Genomic DNA, 15,226 nt, shown 5'->3' with positions numbered 1-15,226 from the left:
AACCTTCCGCCACCCGGATGCCAGCCCCTCCCCCCACCACGTCACTCACTCTCACCCTCTCAGGCTCGTCTGCCTCGTGCCCCCGGGACAGCCTGTTGTGCGCTTCCCGCAGGGACCCCTGCGTGCACCCTGCCCCGCCCCCGCCCCTCCGTCCAGCCCCGCCTGGATTGTTGCACCCCCGTTCTTGCTAAGAGCCGCCACCGTGTGCACACTGGCTCTGTGCCAGCCCGCCCGGCAACCCCACGGCATGGCTGTTTCTGCTCCCGTTGGCAGGAAGGGAAACTGAGGCATAGAGCCCGACACTTTGGCGCTGTGGTCGCCCAGCGGGAGCCGTGCCGCCCAGCAGCCAGCCCGGATGCGTCACCTGCAAGTCTGGCCTCTCCACCTCCATTTCCCTGGGCAACAGGCACCATCCCTGTGCCCCGCGAGGACTCGGCAAGGGCATCTGGGAGAAATGGTTTATTACCTAAAAGCAGCCCGTCAGGGCGAGGGTGCTACTTTGGTCCAAGTCCCTCGAATGACCCTCGGGGCTCTTCTGAGCAGTCCGGTGGAGGAAGAGTGAGGGTCTAGCAGCCTGGGTTCCCATTCCTCTCTCTGCTGTGTGGCCCTGGGCCAGCCGCTTTCCTTCTCTGGGCCCGTCTCCCTTGCTGCCCGTTGAGGGGCAGGGGCTGCGAGGGTGGCATGACCGGGCAGCTGTGAAGTGCCCTGAGTCCCAGGCCGAGGTGTGCTCACGCAGGATTGATGCTGAGAGGGTCTGCAGGGGGGCGGCGTGGGGGGGGGCGGGCGTTCTCAGTCTGCAGGCTCCAGCCAGAGTGGGTGTATCTGCCTGAGCCGGCCCCAGGACGCTCCAGGGCTGTGCTGCCCGGTGGCCAGGGGCCTCATGTGGCTATTCAAGCATAATTTTCAATGAATCAAAATGATATACAAGGGAACATTTGGGTTCTCAGTCACACTTGCCACATTTCAGCTACATGTGGCCGTGGCTGCGATACTGCACGGATAGAGAGCACTGGCTCATCGCAGCAGGTTCCCCCAGGCTGCGCTGCCCCCCGGGGCTGCGGTCCCAGACAGCACCAGCCTCACTGAGCGGTTGGGGGGGGGGGGGACACACGCCCGATGGGCCGCAGCGGGCCCGGCCCCGGCTGGCTCTGCAAAGAGCAGCCGGATCGTCCCTCACGCTGCAGAAGGATTGGCCTCCCGGGCCCCCACCCCCACCCCGTGCAAAGCCTCAGCAGCGCCCCCCGTCGTGACCAGCAGAATGTTCCCACAGGTCCCCAAATGCCCCGCAGGGACAGGCTCCCCCGGCTGCCAATGGCTCTCCTGGTCCCCGGCCCCCGCCCCCCCCGCCCCCCCATCCTGTCGTGCGGACAGAGAAACTGAGTCCCAAGGATCGCTGGTGCCCCCACCTTCTCTCCGCTCCGCTGCAGCGAAAGACAAAGCTTCTGATCACAAAGCACCCCCGTTTAGTCCCCCTCTAGCCCTTGCGACACGCACTGAAAACCACCAACAGTCTCCCTGGGACACGCACCGTTCTATTTTCTCCACGCACACCCACCAGCCTCACGCACACACTCCACGTTCCCCTGATTTTTTTGGGAGGTTCTGGGATGGAAGGCAGCCCGCTGTGTCCCGGGAGTCCCAGGCCAGAAACTTCGGTTTTTGTGGAAGATTCCTAACAGGGACTTGGGGAGCCTTCAAGGGAAGATTCTAGACTAGAAGCCAGGAAGCTCTCCCTCTGATATTCGGAACTTCGGGGGGGGGCCGTGGTGGCCCCCTTGAAAACCTGACTTGAATGGGGTGAGGAAGCCGCCCTCGGCACATTTGCTCATAAACAGAGGAGGTCTGGACCCAGAACGGACTTGGAGCATCACAGTTGCCCCCGAGGTGGCCCCTCTGTCCCCCAGTCCCCGTGGTCCTGGGTCTCGCCACCCCCCCAACCTCCCCTCTCCTGCCTCTGGTCTGAGCTACTCATCCAGTCCTAGCTGTGGGGCAGGCCCTGGGGCTGGACCCTCAACAGAGCGTGGGGCCCTCCCGGCTTTCATGGGTGGGGGGAGGGTACAGACGGTCAACAGACAATAAGGAAGCGAACAACATGCAGATAGCAGTGAGCATCGAGTAGAGCGGGACATGTGGGTGGCCATTAGGGACAGGCTTGTTGGGAAAGGAGAAAGTGACGCTAAAGTCCTGAAGGAGGTGAGGAGGGGAGTCCGAGAGAGCACAGGCCCCGAGGTGCAGTGCGGTGGGGAACAGGGGGGAGGCGGGCAAGGCTGAGCGGGGGGTGGGGGGGGGCAACGGGAAGTCGAGAGGCCAGGGAGGCTGCAGGGGGGAGGCAGTGGCCGGTGGAGGCCGGCGCAGTAACCAGGAGCCAGGTGGTAGCCGTGGGGGCGGGAGACGGGGGTCAGGCTCCAGATGTGCCCAGAGGGGAGAGCCGAGGAGATTCACCGGCAAATGCTAGAAACTGAGTGAGACGGTGAGGGACACCAGGACTCGTTCAGAAGAACCAGGCCGGCAGCCCGGAGGCCTGATGCTGTGGCACACGCTGTCTTCCCACCCCTTGTCTTGTGCCCAGGTGCCCCTGGCCTCTTGCACATCCTCTCATGGTGGGTGTGGGGATGAGATGAGCACTCAGGCCCCATCCGGACTAGACGGTGCTCCCACCGGAGCAGGGAGGGTCCTCGGCAGGCAGGAGCCCCACCGGGGGTGTCCCCAAGCTGGGGCAGGGTGGGGAACATAAGGACCTTGCCCCCCCACCTCCCCCAAATGGCATGGCTGAGGCCCAGATGAGGCATGATCCCGGCCCTGGTCACACGGCAGGTCAGACCCACCCCAGGACCTTAGCACATGATGGGCTGCTTGTCCACAGTCACTCGGGGTGTGACTCTAGCGCCTCTCTTTCCCCAGCACGTCCGTTGTCCCTTATATCTGCCGTGCTGGAGGGAGGAGGGCGCATGCCAGCTCCGGGCACGTGAGGCATCTGGGAATGGAGTGAGCTGGGAGTCACCCGGGCATTCTACTGCCAGGGCCATCGGTCCCCCCTGGGGAGGCGGGCACCTCCTCCCTGCCAGCTGGGCTCCTCCCCACTCACCCCTGGAAGACCAGAGGTGGAGGGCCAGCCGCCTGATGCACGTGCCGCTGCGGACCCGAGCCGTCTCCGGCAGCCCAGCACAGCCCAGCAAGACCGGCACATAAGCAGGGGCCTGCCCACCTGCCCTCCCGGGGGGACACTGCGCGCCCCCCCCCCCCCGGGGCCCCCTGAGCTCCAGGGACGGCTGGGGCCAGCACACAGGTTGAGTCTGAGGGCCCCTCTCCTCTCGACTCCCAGCCAAGCTCAGCCCAGAGTTCCTGAAAGGCGGTGCTCAGCCACCCTGAGGGCCATGGTGTCGTCGTCCAGTAAAACCTTCAAAAACAGGGCCACAGGTGTCTAGACCGGGGGTGAGAGAGGACTGATCCGGGGGACACGCGTGGGAACGCACACACCCTGCCCTAAGCCACCGAGGCGGCACGCCCGGGGCTGTGGCCCCGCCTGGACCTTCCTGCGGCTGGCAGGAGAGCCTGGGAGGTGGCTCCCTGGCCTCTCCCACGTGGTGGCCCGATGCCCTCCCCGGAGGGGCCGGGTTATTTCCCCGCGGCAGAGACGCAAACGTACCAACAGCGAAGGCTCGAGTCAAAGCTCCTGTCTCTGAGCTCAGCCCCCGAGGCAGCGGTCAGATGGGAACCTGGATCGCCCCCCGCCCCTCACACTTAGCCTCCCCCTACCCAGGACAGGCTGTGGGGGGAACACGTATCCCGGCCCAATCCAGGGCTCTGGGGCCAAACCGCGGAGCCCGGGGAAGCAGGCCAGGCCTTCTGGGAAGCCGTCTCCCCTCCTCTCCACTTCTGGCCCCTCGGGGTCCACTGGGCTTCCCCCAGACTCTCTCACGCGGGAGCCAGGCCTGCGTGAGCCGGGAGGCTACAGGTCTCCGGGTCTCCTCTGCCGGAGGCGCGCAAAGCCCCAGAGGCCCAAGCTCCGCAGCCTGTGGTCTGGCGAGGGGGCCGAAGAGCTTTCCAAAGGCCATGTGAAACCCAAACATCTTCCCACGACTTCGACTTTATTAGCCTGACCTGTTCCAGCGCGGTCCACGGTGGGGCTGTGTACTACGTGAGCATCTGAAAGCAGCCAGGGCTCGCCAGGGACTGCCCCCTGCCCCAGCGACCGTGCGGCTTCCTGCGAGCGTCTGCGGGGACCCTGTCCTCCTTGTCCCCCGCACACCCGCCACCTTCTGCTCCCCAGAGAGTCAGGCACGCCGGGCAAGGCCGCATGGGCGGCCCCCCGGGGCTGCTCGGTGGGCGCCGAGATCCTGCTGGGGTGAGCCGGAGAGGTGACAGAGGAGGGACCGGGGACAGGGGCACGGGGCGGGACACACGCTTATCCTGGCCAGGAAGGCAAGGAGGAGGATCACACAGGCAGATGTTAGAGAGCTCTGAAGGCCCAGAGAAGGGGTGCGGGGGAGTCACCCCCTTTTAAGACCCTGTGCGAGGCCCTTCCCCGGGGCCACAAGTGGAGAGAGCAGGGAGGCGGGAGCCGCGTCGCAGTCACAAAGCAAGGACAGAGGCCACAAGGCAGGTGGGGTCTGTCGGATTCTCACCCGGCAACACGCCGCTCCTTCACGAACCTAGTGAACGACGTGCTCTTGGGGAAACTGAGGCAGGAGGTGGGGCTTCTGCATGGGCGAGGGAGGGCGCCGATGTGAGACCCACCCCTCCCACCCCCTGCTTCTGCTCACCTATTTCACCAGCTGGTGGTGCTCAGAACGCTTTCCCGTGTGAGAAACAGGTCAAGGCAGGAAGAATTTGCTTCCTGGATCCCCTCCTCTGCCAGCCTCTGGGGAACCGACCATCGTGCCCAACGGCCTGGCCGCAGGGATCCAGCCAAGCTGGCACCCCTGCTCTCTGCCTCTAAACTGCGCCTGGGGCAGACAGTACTAAACAATCCTCTGTCCCTAATTCCAGATGCACCTGGAAACTCTCCAGCGGTGCTCTGCTCTGGACAGTCTGCTCGTCAGGCAGGCCCGGGGTACCAGGCGGATCCCTTTGCTTCCCTGCTTTTATACTGGGCTTACTAGGGGTTAACTACGCACCTTCTCAGAAGCTTCTAGAGGGCCACGTGGCACGCTCCCTGAGCCCAAGACCTTGCAGCTTTGTTTTGGGGGGTAGGGGTGGACTAGAGGCCAGCCTCTGGTCAGTGACCATAGGACAGGCCCTCTGGGTCTCCTGTCCGCTCGGGTGGTATCTGTTTGGGGGGCGAGCAGCTCTGCACTAGGAGGGCGGGGAGGCCCCTGCTCTGGCCGGGTCCGGTCCTGGGCCAGGGCGGCGGGCCCCGTGGGGAGGGTCAGCGAGGGACGGAGCAGGTCTCAGCCTCCTGATGCACCGAGGCTCCGCCCCGCGGGGGCGTCAGTAGATTCCCTTCACCCTCTTGTTGTCAGGGTCGAAGGGAGACTTCAGGTGAGCCCGGGCAGGGTGGGCCACCCCCATCCGCTCCAGAGCATAGTCACCACTCTTCACGAAGTCCAGCGAGACCTGTTGCAGAACACGAGGGGGTGTGGGTCACCCGTTACCTGGCGGGTGCTGGGCTCCTATCTACCTGCTTCCCGGAGGGCGGGCTCGGCCTCACCTGTTCCCTCTGGGCGAACCCATCTCTGCGCCACGGGCCCTCCTGTGAACCCAACAACCGCCCTGAGCCCGTAGGAGCCCTGACTTGGACTTGACCGCCTGGGGCCCCAGCAGAGCCGCGGGCTGGCAGCCAGCCCGTGGGGACACCTCCAGCTGCAGAAAGTGTGGATCCCTGCGAAACCGGGGAACGGGAAAAGGACCGTGTGCCTAGACCCTGGGCACACTGGCTCCGCACGGGGATCCTGCCCTCTCAGTACAGGGGCCGCACCCAGGGCCGGCCGCGGGCAAGGCACCGTGGGCCCTGCTCCTAGAGATCTCTTCTCTCCCAGCGATGCAGGACAGGCAGCCCGGGTCCCAGGACCCCCAGAGGCCCAGGGTGGGAGCCCCCTGCCCAGGCCTACATGCCAGGCCCGGCACGTCCCTGGCACCCCTGCCTGGGCTGGTCTGACTCACACCCGCCTCCTCCCTGCTCATTCTTCCAAGTGGATCTCCCTCTGGGGCCTCTGCTGGCCGCACGTGGGGGGAGCTGCAGCCTGGGGTCCTCCGAGTGTCTAAGGCTGAGGCTGGAAAGCTCAGCCCCGGCTGGGTGAGCATCTCGGCCCCCACGGCCAGAGCCTTTCAGCGCCTCAGTTTCCCGGCTGCCACGGGGCTGGTGCAGACCTCCAGGGAGCAAGGCAAGCGGGCCCGGCCACAAAGGTGCTACGGCGGTGAGCTCCTCCCCCTCCTCGCTCGCGTCACGGCGTCCAGCCCAAGCCACTGACACCCTCGTGAGCAGCCAGCCAGTCTGGCAAGTGCTTCGAGCCCCCTCCCCGGGCTCTGACCCCTGCAGGCCCTCAACGGGCCCTTTCTCTGCCTCCGCGCCCCCTGCCGATGTGCAGGGAGGAGCCGGGCTCAGTGCGGGTCACTGGGGTTTACAAATGGTCACGTGGCAAAACGTGTCTATGGCTGCACGTGTCCGTACGCGCGTACACGTGTGCGTACATGCGTGTGGAGGCACACGTGGGACGAGGAAAGAGAGGAGAGGAATGCGCTCTTGGGAGGATGAGGTCCAGGCCTCTGCTCTCCCTGGCGCCCACCCCAGCCTCGAGGTTTGGGTCTCTGGCTCCAGGAGCAGAGGGCGTTAGCCCTGGCCCAGAGCCTCTTTCTGACCAAGAGAAGCCTGGAGCTCCCAAAGTCGGATTTTTTCAGAGAGAAAATACAGAAATAGCCACTGACCCCGCCAGAGACGCGGCCCCATCAACCGTGACCTCGCCGCGCCCGGTCGCCCAGGTCCAGCATGGCGCAGGGGTGCAGGCGGCACGGGGCGCTGACAGGGAGCCGGACGGGGAGCCGAGCTTCCCTGGGCAGAGCCAGGGTGGGGGGTGGGGCGGACTCACCGACTGGCCGCTGGGGTCCCGGATGTAGCCGTAGGCGAGAGTCTTGTCAACGGCAAACCCGAAGTCAGCCCTCCGGACGTGGCCTACCACCTGGCCGTTTCTCCAGATGGCCTCCAGGCCAAACATGGGCACTTTTCTGGAAGAAGCAAGAGAGAGCTGGGGCCCCGGAGACCCCAGTGGGGAGACCCGCGCCCTGGGGCCCGGAGCCATCCCAGTGCCTGGCCCCCAGGTCGCCAGGCACAGCGTCCAAGCGGATGCCCGAACGAGAACAGACGACTGCCGGGCCCTGACTTCTGCGTCTGCAGGGACAGACCCCAGGTATTTGGGAAAGGCCCGCCTTTTAACTTGCTTTTCCTTGACTTCTGAATAATTGAAAGCCTTATGCCCCCGAAGCTTGTTTTACTGTGGTTCTTTCTCCACAGAACGCTGCGTTATCTATCAAAAGGACTTTTCTTTAGTATGAATGCAGACTATAACATTTCTGAAAATTCAGAAGAGAAAACGCAGAGATTAAACTACAATCACAGATGCTCCAGCGCCCGGAAGTGCCTGGCATATTTAGTGCAAATCTCTGCAGACTCGTGCCTCTGGGTGTTGGGTCTGTGTCTGTGGAGAGCCTGACGGGTGCCCGGGGCCGGCCGCCCCCCAGGAGAGGGTGGCGCAGCAGTGCGGATCCTGCCCTGGGCAAAGGCGCGGGGATGAGGCGCGGGGGCCTCTGGCTCTGGGCCCCGAGTGAATGAGGGAAGAGGGTGGGACAGACGGCGGTTCCGCGACAAATCCCTGCCCTTTCGTCCCACCCTGTCCTGTGGGGCACATGCTGTTTGCACGTGAGGCAACAGGCCAGGGTAGGGGGCATCCTAGCCGTGCCCTTCCTCAGGACCGGAACCGCCCTGGCTGCCTTGGTGGCCCTGCAGAGAACACCCGAGCGGGGCCGGAGGGCTGTGGCGGGTGCATCGGAGGCTCCCGGAGGCAGACAGACATCAGGCCGCAGGTGCTTCCCGGGGGGCCAGGTGGCACAGGGGCTCCGCAGGGCTCTGCTCCGTCTATACCCCCAAACTGGAGCCTGGGCTGCTCCCCAGCAGGTGGACAAGCGGCGTGCGGGGGGGCCGGTCTGACCGGAGCCCGGGGAGAAGCAGCAGGGCGATGACAAGCCACAGCTCGGCTCCCCCTCTGCCCCCCCTCGTGTCTCCTGACACTTCTGTTGACGGCTCCAGAAATCCGGGAGAATGGCCGCGTTCGTGGGAGCCTGTCAGCCGCAAATCAGCAAAGTCGAGCCGCCGTCCTGGAGACCGTGGCTACCCAGGTTCCCGAGAAGACACCAGCCTGGGACTGTCATTTCAGAGTCACTCTGCCCAGGTGGAATCCTGGGACAGCACGGGCCAGATCCCGAGGACATAACTGAGCCACCTGCTCAAAGCCCCCTCCCCACTCCGGGGGCAAGTGAAGGGGTCGGGTCCCCGGAACGGGCTCTCCTTCTTGCGGCTGGGTTACCCTGTCCCTTGGCACCCCAGGTCTCCAGGCCGCGGCCTGGCCTTCCCTCCACCATCTGTCGTGGGAGGGACTTAACCGGAACATGGTGAGAAGTCACCACACGGTGACTGGGAAGCTGGGCCCTCAGCCCGGGGTCACCCACGGGAGGTGGCCTGGCAGCACCTTTGTCTTTCAAAAGCTGTGTGTGAGCAGGGTGTGTCCCATCCCCCCCGGGTCCCCTCGGGCCCTGCTGACCCCGTCCTACTGGACGGACAGACGGACGGACGCAGGACCATGGGCCACTCACTCGTCCACTGTGAAGCACACCAGACGTCGGCGGAGGCCCTCGGCCCGCTGCTTCTCCAGGGCCTCCCGCCCCAGGAAGGGGACCGCTGACTTGAGCTTACAGGTGAAGGCCAAGCCCGCCTCCAGGGGGCTGTCGTCGGGGCGCAGGTCGGCGTGCCAGTGCCGGTAGCCTGCGGGGAGGACACCCTGGGGTTGGTGCCCAGCAGACGTGGGGGGCCGGCTCCTCCTGCACCTGCAGAAGGTCCCCTGGGCGAGGCCCCGGGAGCAGATGCCCCTTCCAGCCTCTGCCCTGCCGGTGAGCTGTCAGAGAGGGACCCGAGCAGCCCTGCCCTCACATCCTTCCAACCCCCTGGGGAAACCCAGGCACCCAGTCCAAATCCAGCTCCGGCCCCGCCCCCCCCAAGGCTGGGCAAGCACCCCTCCCCCTCGCCCTCCAAGTGCTGCTGTCAGGGACCCCAGCCCCGGCCCCAGGCCTGCGTGGAAGCCACGGTCTGTGGGCAGTGCAGGGGTTGGTGGGGGGAAGGCTGGGGAGGCCGACAGAAAGGGGCAGGCGGGAAGGGGAGTGGGGCAGGGAAGAAGCACAGGGGCCGACCCCCCCCCCCCCCACCTGCAGCGTGGCTCCGGGCAGCCCCGGGGCGCCCTGTGGGCCCCACACACACCTTTCTCGATGCTCAGGGAGTCGATGGCCCGGTACCCGGCGTTGACGAGGCCGTGCTTGGTGCCTGCGGCCATCACAGCCCGGTACACGGGCACACAGGCTGGCTTGGGCACATGAAGCTCCCAGCCCAGCTCCCCCACGAAGGAGAGCCTCATGGCCCGCACCTGGGGGCACAGGGCACGACTCAGACCCAGGCTAGGGTCAGGCGACCCAGGTCGAGTGCCTACTGTCACCATTCTCACTGGCTGGCCCCGGCCCTGGCCGCCCAGCACCCAGGGATGGGGTCTCCAAGGACAGAGCTCCAGACTGCTCTGGAAATCTCTAGGGGGAAAGAGGGGTGTCAGCGCTGGGAGCAGGAGAAAGCGGACACACGGTTCCCAGGCCTCACTCTTCTAAGTCACTGTGCACGTGTCCCGGGGCAGCCGTACCGAATGGCCACAGACCGGGGACTTAGAGGAGCAGAAGTGTGTTCTCTCCCCGTTCTGGAGGCTTGAGGCCCCAAATCAAGGTGGCAGCACTCTGTGCTCCCCCCAGAAGCTCTGGGGGAGGGTCCTTCCTGCCTCCTCCAGCCACAGGTGCTTCCTGGGCTTGTGGTCACATCCCTCCAGTCTCTGTGTCACACGGCTTCTCCTCTGTGTCTTCTCTACTTTGGTCTCTTATCAGGACACTTGTCACTGGAGCCAAGATCCACCCTGGTCCTGGACGATCCTGTCTTAAGATTCTTACCTGAGTCACAACGTCAAAGACACTACGTCTCATTGAGGCCACACTCGGGTTCTGGGCAGGGGGCTAGGACACAGCCACCTATTTGGAGGCCACCATTCGGTCACCACGGCGACCTTTGGCAAGTCTCCTGGCCTCCCTCTGGCCTCCCTCTGGCCTCAATTTCGCCATCTGTAAATGGGATCAGGAGCCCGGCTCTGTCTGTTTTAAGAAGCTCTGAGGTCTGGGGCGCCTGGGGGGCTCCGTCGGTTAAGCACCCGACTTCGGCTCGGGTCATGATCTCACGGTTTGTGAGTTCGAGCCCCGCGTCGGGCTCTGTGCTGACCGCTCGGAGCCTGGAGCCTGATTCGGATTCTGTGTCTCCCTCTTTTCTGTGTCCCTCCCCAGCTTGCACTCTGTCTCTGAGGTCTGTCTGTGAGGGGGAGTTGCTGGGAGGTCGGTGGCCCAGCTCAGGGGTCACCGTGGCTGCACCCGATGGGTTCTGACACATCAAGAGGGGAAGCAGACCGGTGCTGAGTCGGCACTGTGATTGCTCCCCGGCCTGGTCAGCCTTGGCCAGATGCTGGGCTCTGAAGACACACACAGCCTCTGCCCACCCCCCCGCTTCCCTGCCCCGGCCTGGAGTCTTAGAAGGCCAGAGCCAGAAGCACAAGCCAGTTCTCTGGCAACCACACTCAGGGTGGGCAAGTGTTGGGCAGGAAGGTGCCTGCCTGGGAGGGCCCGGCCCGGCTGGCAGGTGACAGAGCTTCCCGCTGCAGACGGGCCTTCCCGGAGAGCAGGGGCCAGGGCACTGAGCTGGAGCAGGTGCGCAGGGGAGGACAGAGAGAGAGGGGCATACAGTGGGGTCGAAAGGACCTTTGTGAGGACCACTTCAGTGACAGCTGGGCCCCAGGGGCCAGCAAGGGACTGTGCGTCCCCAACGCCCCGGAGAGGACAGTGCTGTTGACACAGTGTTCCCTGGGCTACGTTCTGCACACACATCCCGTCACTGGAGCACTTCTCCCACATGGTGGCAGAGACCCATGTAAATAACATCCAGGGGATGATGCAAAAACGGAGGCCCAGAGGCGCCACGCATCTCTGATGGGGCAGCTGGCCTCTGGGTACCAGGCTGGCGGCTGTGTGGGGGCCACAGCCAGCAGCGGGCAGCACCCTGCCCGCTGGCCCGTGACCTGTCCTGTATGGTTGGTTTGCTTACTGGTCATTTACCACCCAGCCACAGTGCCTGCTTCCTGGCCTTCGGGCAAATCCTCGAGTCCACGGTGTCCCCGGGGGTAAGGCCTGAGCCCGCAGCTCCAGGACCGTCCTTGTCACAAGAGGGACATGGAAAGTACAGCAAAGTGCAGAGCTCACGGGGAGGAAGGAGCCTACCCCATCGCTGCCGCGAGCCTGTGCGGCTCCGACTGGATTACTGTCTACACAGGAGGGGGCGGAGGCCACTCTCCCGAGCACAGACCCAGCTCCTTACAAACCTGACACTTTAATCACATTGCTGCCGAGGGGTTGGGTTCTGAAAGCTCTGGAAACAGTGAACATTTGCTCTGAGTTGCCATTTGCCCAGGCCTCTCAAAAAACTCAAAATCGACACAGAAAATGTACTGTTGACATTTCCCTGCTTCCCTAGTGCAAGCCGTGGGCCCCTGACAAAGATTGCCTGTCAACGGGGTTCTAATTTTAGACAGCCCACGGAGGAGCTTGGGGCTCAAAGCCAATCTCATTTTGAAATAGGAAAAATCATTTTTAAAGCTCCCCCATTAATGGCCCAGGTTCGTGTCAGACACACACGGTCCCAGTTAAGTGAGAGGGTCAGGCCCTGGGGCTCCGTGATTTCATCGGTGGAAAGCCTCTTCCCAGCCTCTTCCACGGCTCCCAGGAACCCCACCCCCACCCCCCGCCCCACTCCCCGGGCCAGGGGTCGGCTGCCTGGCTCTCTACTGCACCCTTGTGCTCAGGTTCAGCACACAGTAGGTGCTAAATAAATACTTCCCAAACGATGGAGTAAAACAGGGGCAGATGGACCTCTGCTTCTGGCAAATTGAGGGAGTTTGGGGAAGCCCAGGTGCATTTCTAAGTTCACAGAATTGCTGGTTTTCAAGACATCTTCATTTGTTTCCACTGAAGCCGTGGATTTGGGGGGGTGGGTGCTCATTTCTTCTAAGCAGGGACACACAATAAAGAGGAAAAGCTAAAAATGAGGATATCTGGATCATGGGCTCTGGTCAGCCTCTCCTCCCTGCCTCAGTGCCCCCATCTGATAGATGGGAGAGGACAGTGCTTCTGATCATCAAGTTCAGGGGAAGCATGGTGCCTGGGACACAGTCATCTGCCAGCAAAGACCGGGTTGGACTGACTTCAAAAGCAAGCCCCAAACCGAGGCAAACCCCCTTGCAAAACAGAGCCCCACTCTCTTACAGGAGCCACAGGCCCTGGATGAAGTCACAAAATCATGGAAGGTCATCAGGAAGGACCTTAAATCAGGACCCTTCTCTCACCCTAAAGGCCCCCCAAGATACTGTTGGAATTAATAAACACAGGCTCAAAACCAACACACAAAAATCAATGGGGTTTTTATACCTCAGCAATGAACAATCCAAAAAGGAAATTTTTAAAAAACCCCATTTATAATAGTATCAAAAAGAACAACATACTTAAAAAGAAACCTAACTATGGAGGTAAAAGACATCTACACTGAAGTCTACCAAACTTTGCCGAAAGAAACGAAAAAAGGTATGAATAAATGGGAAGACATCCCATGTTCATGGATTGGAACACAATATCATTATGATATCAATACCGCCCAACGCGATGTGCAGATTCAGTGTTTTCCTGTCAAAATCCCAGTGAGGCTTTTTGCAGAAATAGAAAAATCCATCCTAGCATTCATACGGAATCTCAAGGGACCTCAAACAGCCAAAGCAATCTTGAAAATGAGTAAGGCCGCAAAACTTGCAGTTCCTGATCCCAAAACTAACTACAAAGCTCCCATAATCGAAAAGCGTGTGGTACTGGCATAAAATCAGAGAAACCAACCGATGGCATAGAAAAGTGGGCCCAGAAATAAACCCTCACGTGTGTGGCCAAACGATCTCCAGCAAGGCTGCCAAGACCACTCAACGGGGAAGGGACAGTCTCTTCAACAAACATGTTGGGAAAACTGGACCTTCACATGCAGAAGAATGAAGCCGCATCTGCGCCATATACAAACATTAACTCAAAATGGATTAAAGACCTCACTGTACGTCTTAGGACTGTAAAACTCCCAGGAGAAATGGGGGAAAGTTTCATGACATTGGACTTGGCAATGCTTTCTTCCACACGACACCAAAGGCACAGGTAACAAAAAGCAAAATTAGGCAAACGGGGCTACGTCAAACACGAAAATTTCTGTGCATCGAAGGAAACAGCCAACAGTGAAAAGGCAACCTATAGAGTGGGAGGAAATATTTACAAACCACGTATCTAATAAGGGGTTAATATCAAGAATACATAAAGAACCCCTACAACTCAACACCAACAAAACAACCCGACTGAGAAATGAGGAAAGGATAAACAGAACTGGGGTCTATCCACACAATGGAATATTATCATCCAATAAAAGGAAGGAGATTTTGACACCTGCTACAACACGGATGAACCTTGAGGCCATCGTGCTAAGTGAGATAAGCCAGACACAAAAAGGCAAGTCCTATATGATTCCACTTCCATGGAATTAAACTAGTCACACTCATAGAGACGGGAGGTAGCTGGTGGTTACCAGCAGCTGGGGACAGGGCAAATGGGGGTTGTTGTTTAATTGATATGGAGTTTCAGTTTTGCCAGATGAAAAAGTCCTGGAAATCTGTTGCCCAACAACGTGAATGCAGTTAATTCTACTGAACTACATGCTTTAAAAAGGTTCAAGTGGTAAGAACAGAACAAACACCCTTTTCTCCATGGACGGGCGCCTAACGCCCAGGGAGACTGGGTGACTACTTTCTTAACATTTTGGGTGCCAGGAGCAAGGGAAGGGCAGCAGACGCTCGTGCTGACAGCGGTCCATGACGGGCCAGCCACCCACAGAAGCGGCGGGCACCACGGTGGCCGAGAGCGCGAGCTCGGGTTTAAATCCGAGTCCCCAGGGGCGCCTGGGCGGCTCGGTCAGTCGAACGTCCGACTCTTGATTTCCGCTCAGGTCGTGATCTCACAGTTCGTGGGATTGAGCCCTGCGTTGGGCAAAGCATGGAGGTTGGCTTAAGATTCTTTCCCTCGTCCTCTCTCTCTCTCTCTCTCCCCCCCCGCTCCTCCCCCCTCAAAAAAAATAAACTTTTAAAAATAAAAATAAAAAAATAAATAAGTAAATAAAAAGTCCCCTGGTGACCGATGTCCCTCTGAGTCTCTTCTGCAAGCCCAGGATGATGACAGTATGTCCTTCATTGGGGCACCTGGGAGGAGGGCTCAGTGGGTTAAGGGTTCAACTTTGGCTCAGGTCACCATCTGTCGGTTCGTGGGTTCGAGCCCCGCGACGGGCCCTGTGCTGACACCTCAGAGCCTGGAACCTGCTTTGGATTCTGTGGCTCCCCCTCTCCCTCTCCCTCTCTCTCTCTCTCAAAAATAAATAAACATTAAAAAATTAAAAAAAATAAAAACCCGTATGTCCTTCATAGGCTCACGGGAGCGCTCAACAGAATCATCCCCATAAAGCCCCAGGCAGGGTGCTCACCACGGGGGAAGTGGTGTTACCGGCCCAAATAAGGAAGCGGGGACTCAGGGGGAGTTTGGTCGCTCGCCCCAGGCCCGCTGATGTCCCGGGAAATGTTTGATAATCATCTCCCGGGGTGGGGTGGGGGGGTGTTCTGCAGCACTGACCACTTTCCGTGGTGTAAGTGCTCCTCCCGCTGCTGGTGATTTCACTGTGGCTCACTAGTCTTCCTACAGATTTCACCGCGGCTCTCCCGCTGGCACCAGCCCGCCCAGTACTCGGGGGAGGCCTCGCAACTGGGAAGCGGGCAGCACGGGGGGGGGGGGGGGGCCCGCCAGGGTTTCCAAGTGGAGAGCCCGTGCGGGT

The 15,226-nt window shown here is 61.3% G+C and overlaps 1 protein-coding gene across 1 annotated transcript in view; it reads right to left on the bottom strand.

The window, feature by feature from the left end:
- Positions 1 to 4,071: 4,071 nt before the first annotated feature.
- SARDH (sarcosine dehydrogenase) overlaps positions 4,072 to 15,226 on the bottom strand; it is a 60,546-nt gene continuing 49,391 nt past the window's right edge. The window contains exons 19-22 of the mRNA XM_019434962.2: positions 9,461 to 9,623; positions 8,803 to 8,971; positions 7,026 to 7,161; positions 4,072 to 5,556 (exon numbers count right to left, since the gene is read on the bottom strand). Of these exons, the coding sequence (XP_019290507.2) occupies positions 5,431 to 5,556; positions 7,026 to 7,161; positions 8,803 to 8,971; positions 9,461 to 9,623 (594 nt within the window). The 3' untranslated portion in view covers positions 4,072 to 5,430. The remainder of the gene's footprint in view (positions 5,557 to 7,025; positions 7,162 to 8,802; positions 8,972 to 9,460; positions 9,624 to 15,226) is intronic.

The sequence above is a fragment of the Panthera pardus genome, unplaced genomic scaffold, assembly GCF_024362965.1.
Source record: "Panthera pardus isolate Hobbes unplaced genomic scaffold, ASM2436296v1 HiC_scaffold_20, whole genome shotgun sequence".
NCBI lineage: Eukaryota > Metazoa > Chordata > Mammalia > Carnivora > Felidae > Panthera > Panthera pardus.
Note: the sequence above shows the minus strand (reverse complement) of the source record. Positions and strands in the feature narration are given on the sequence as shown.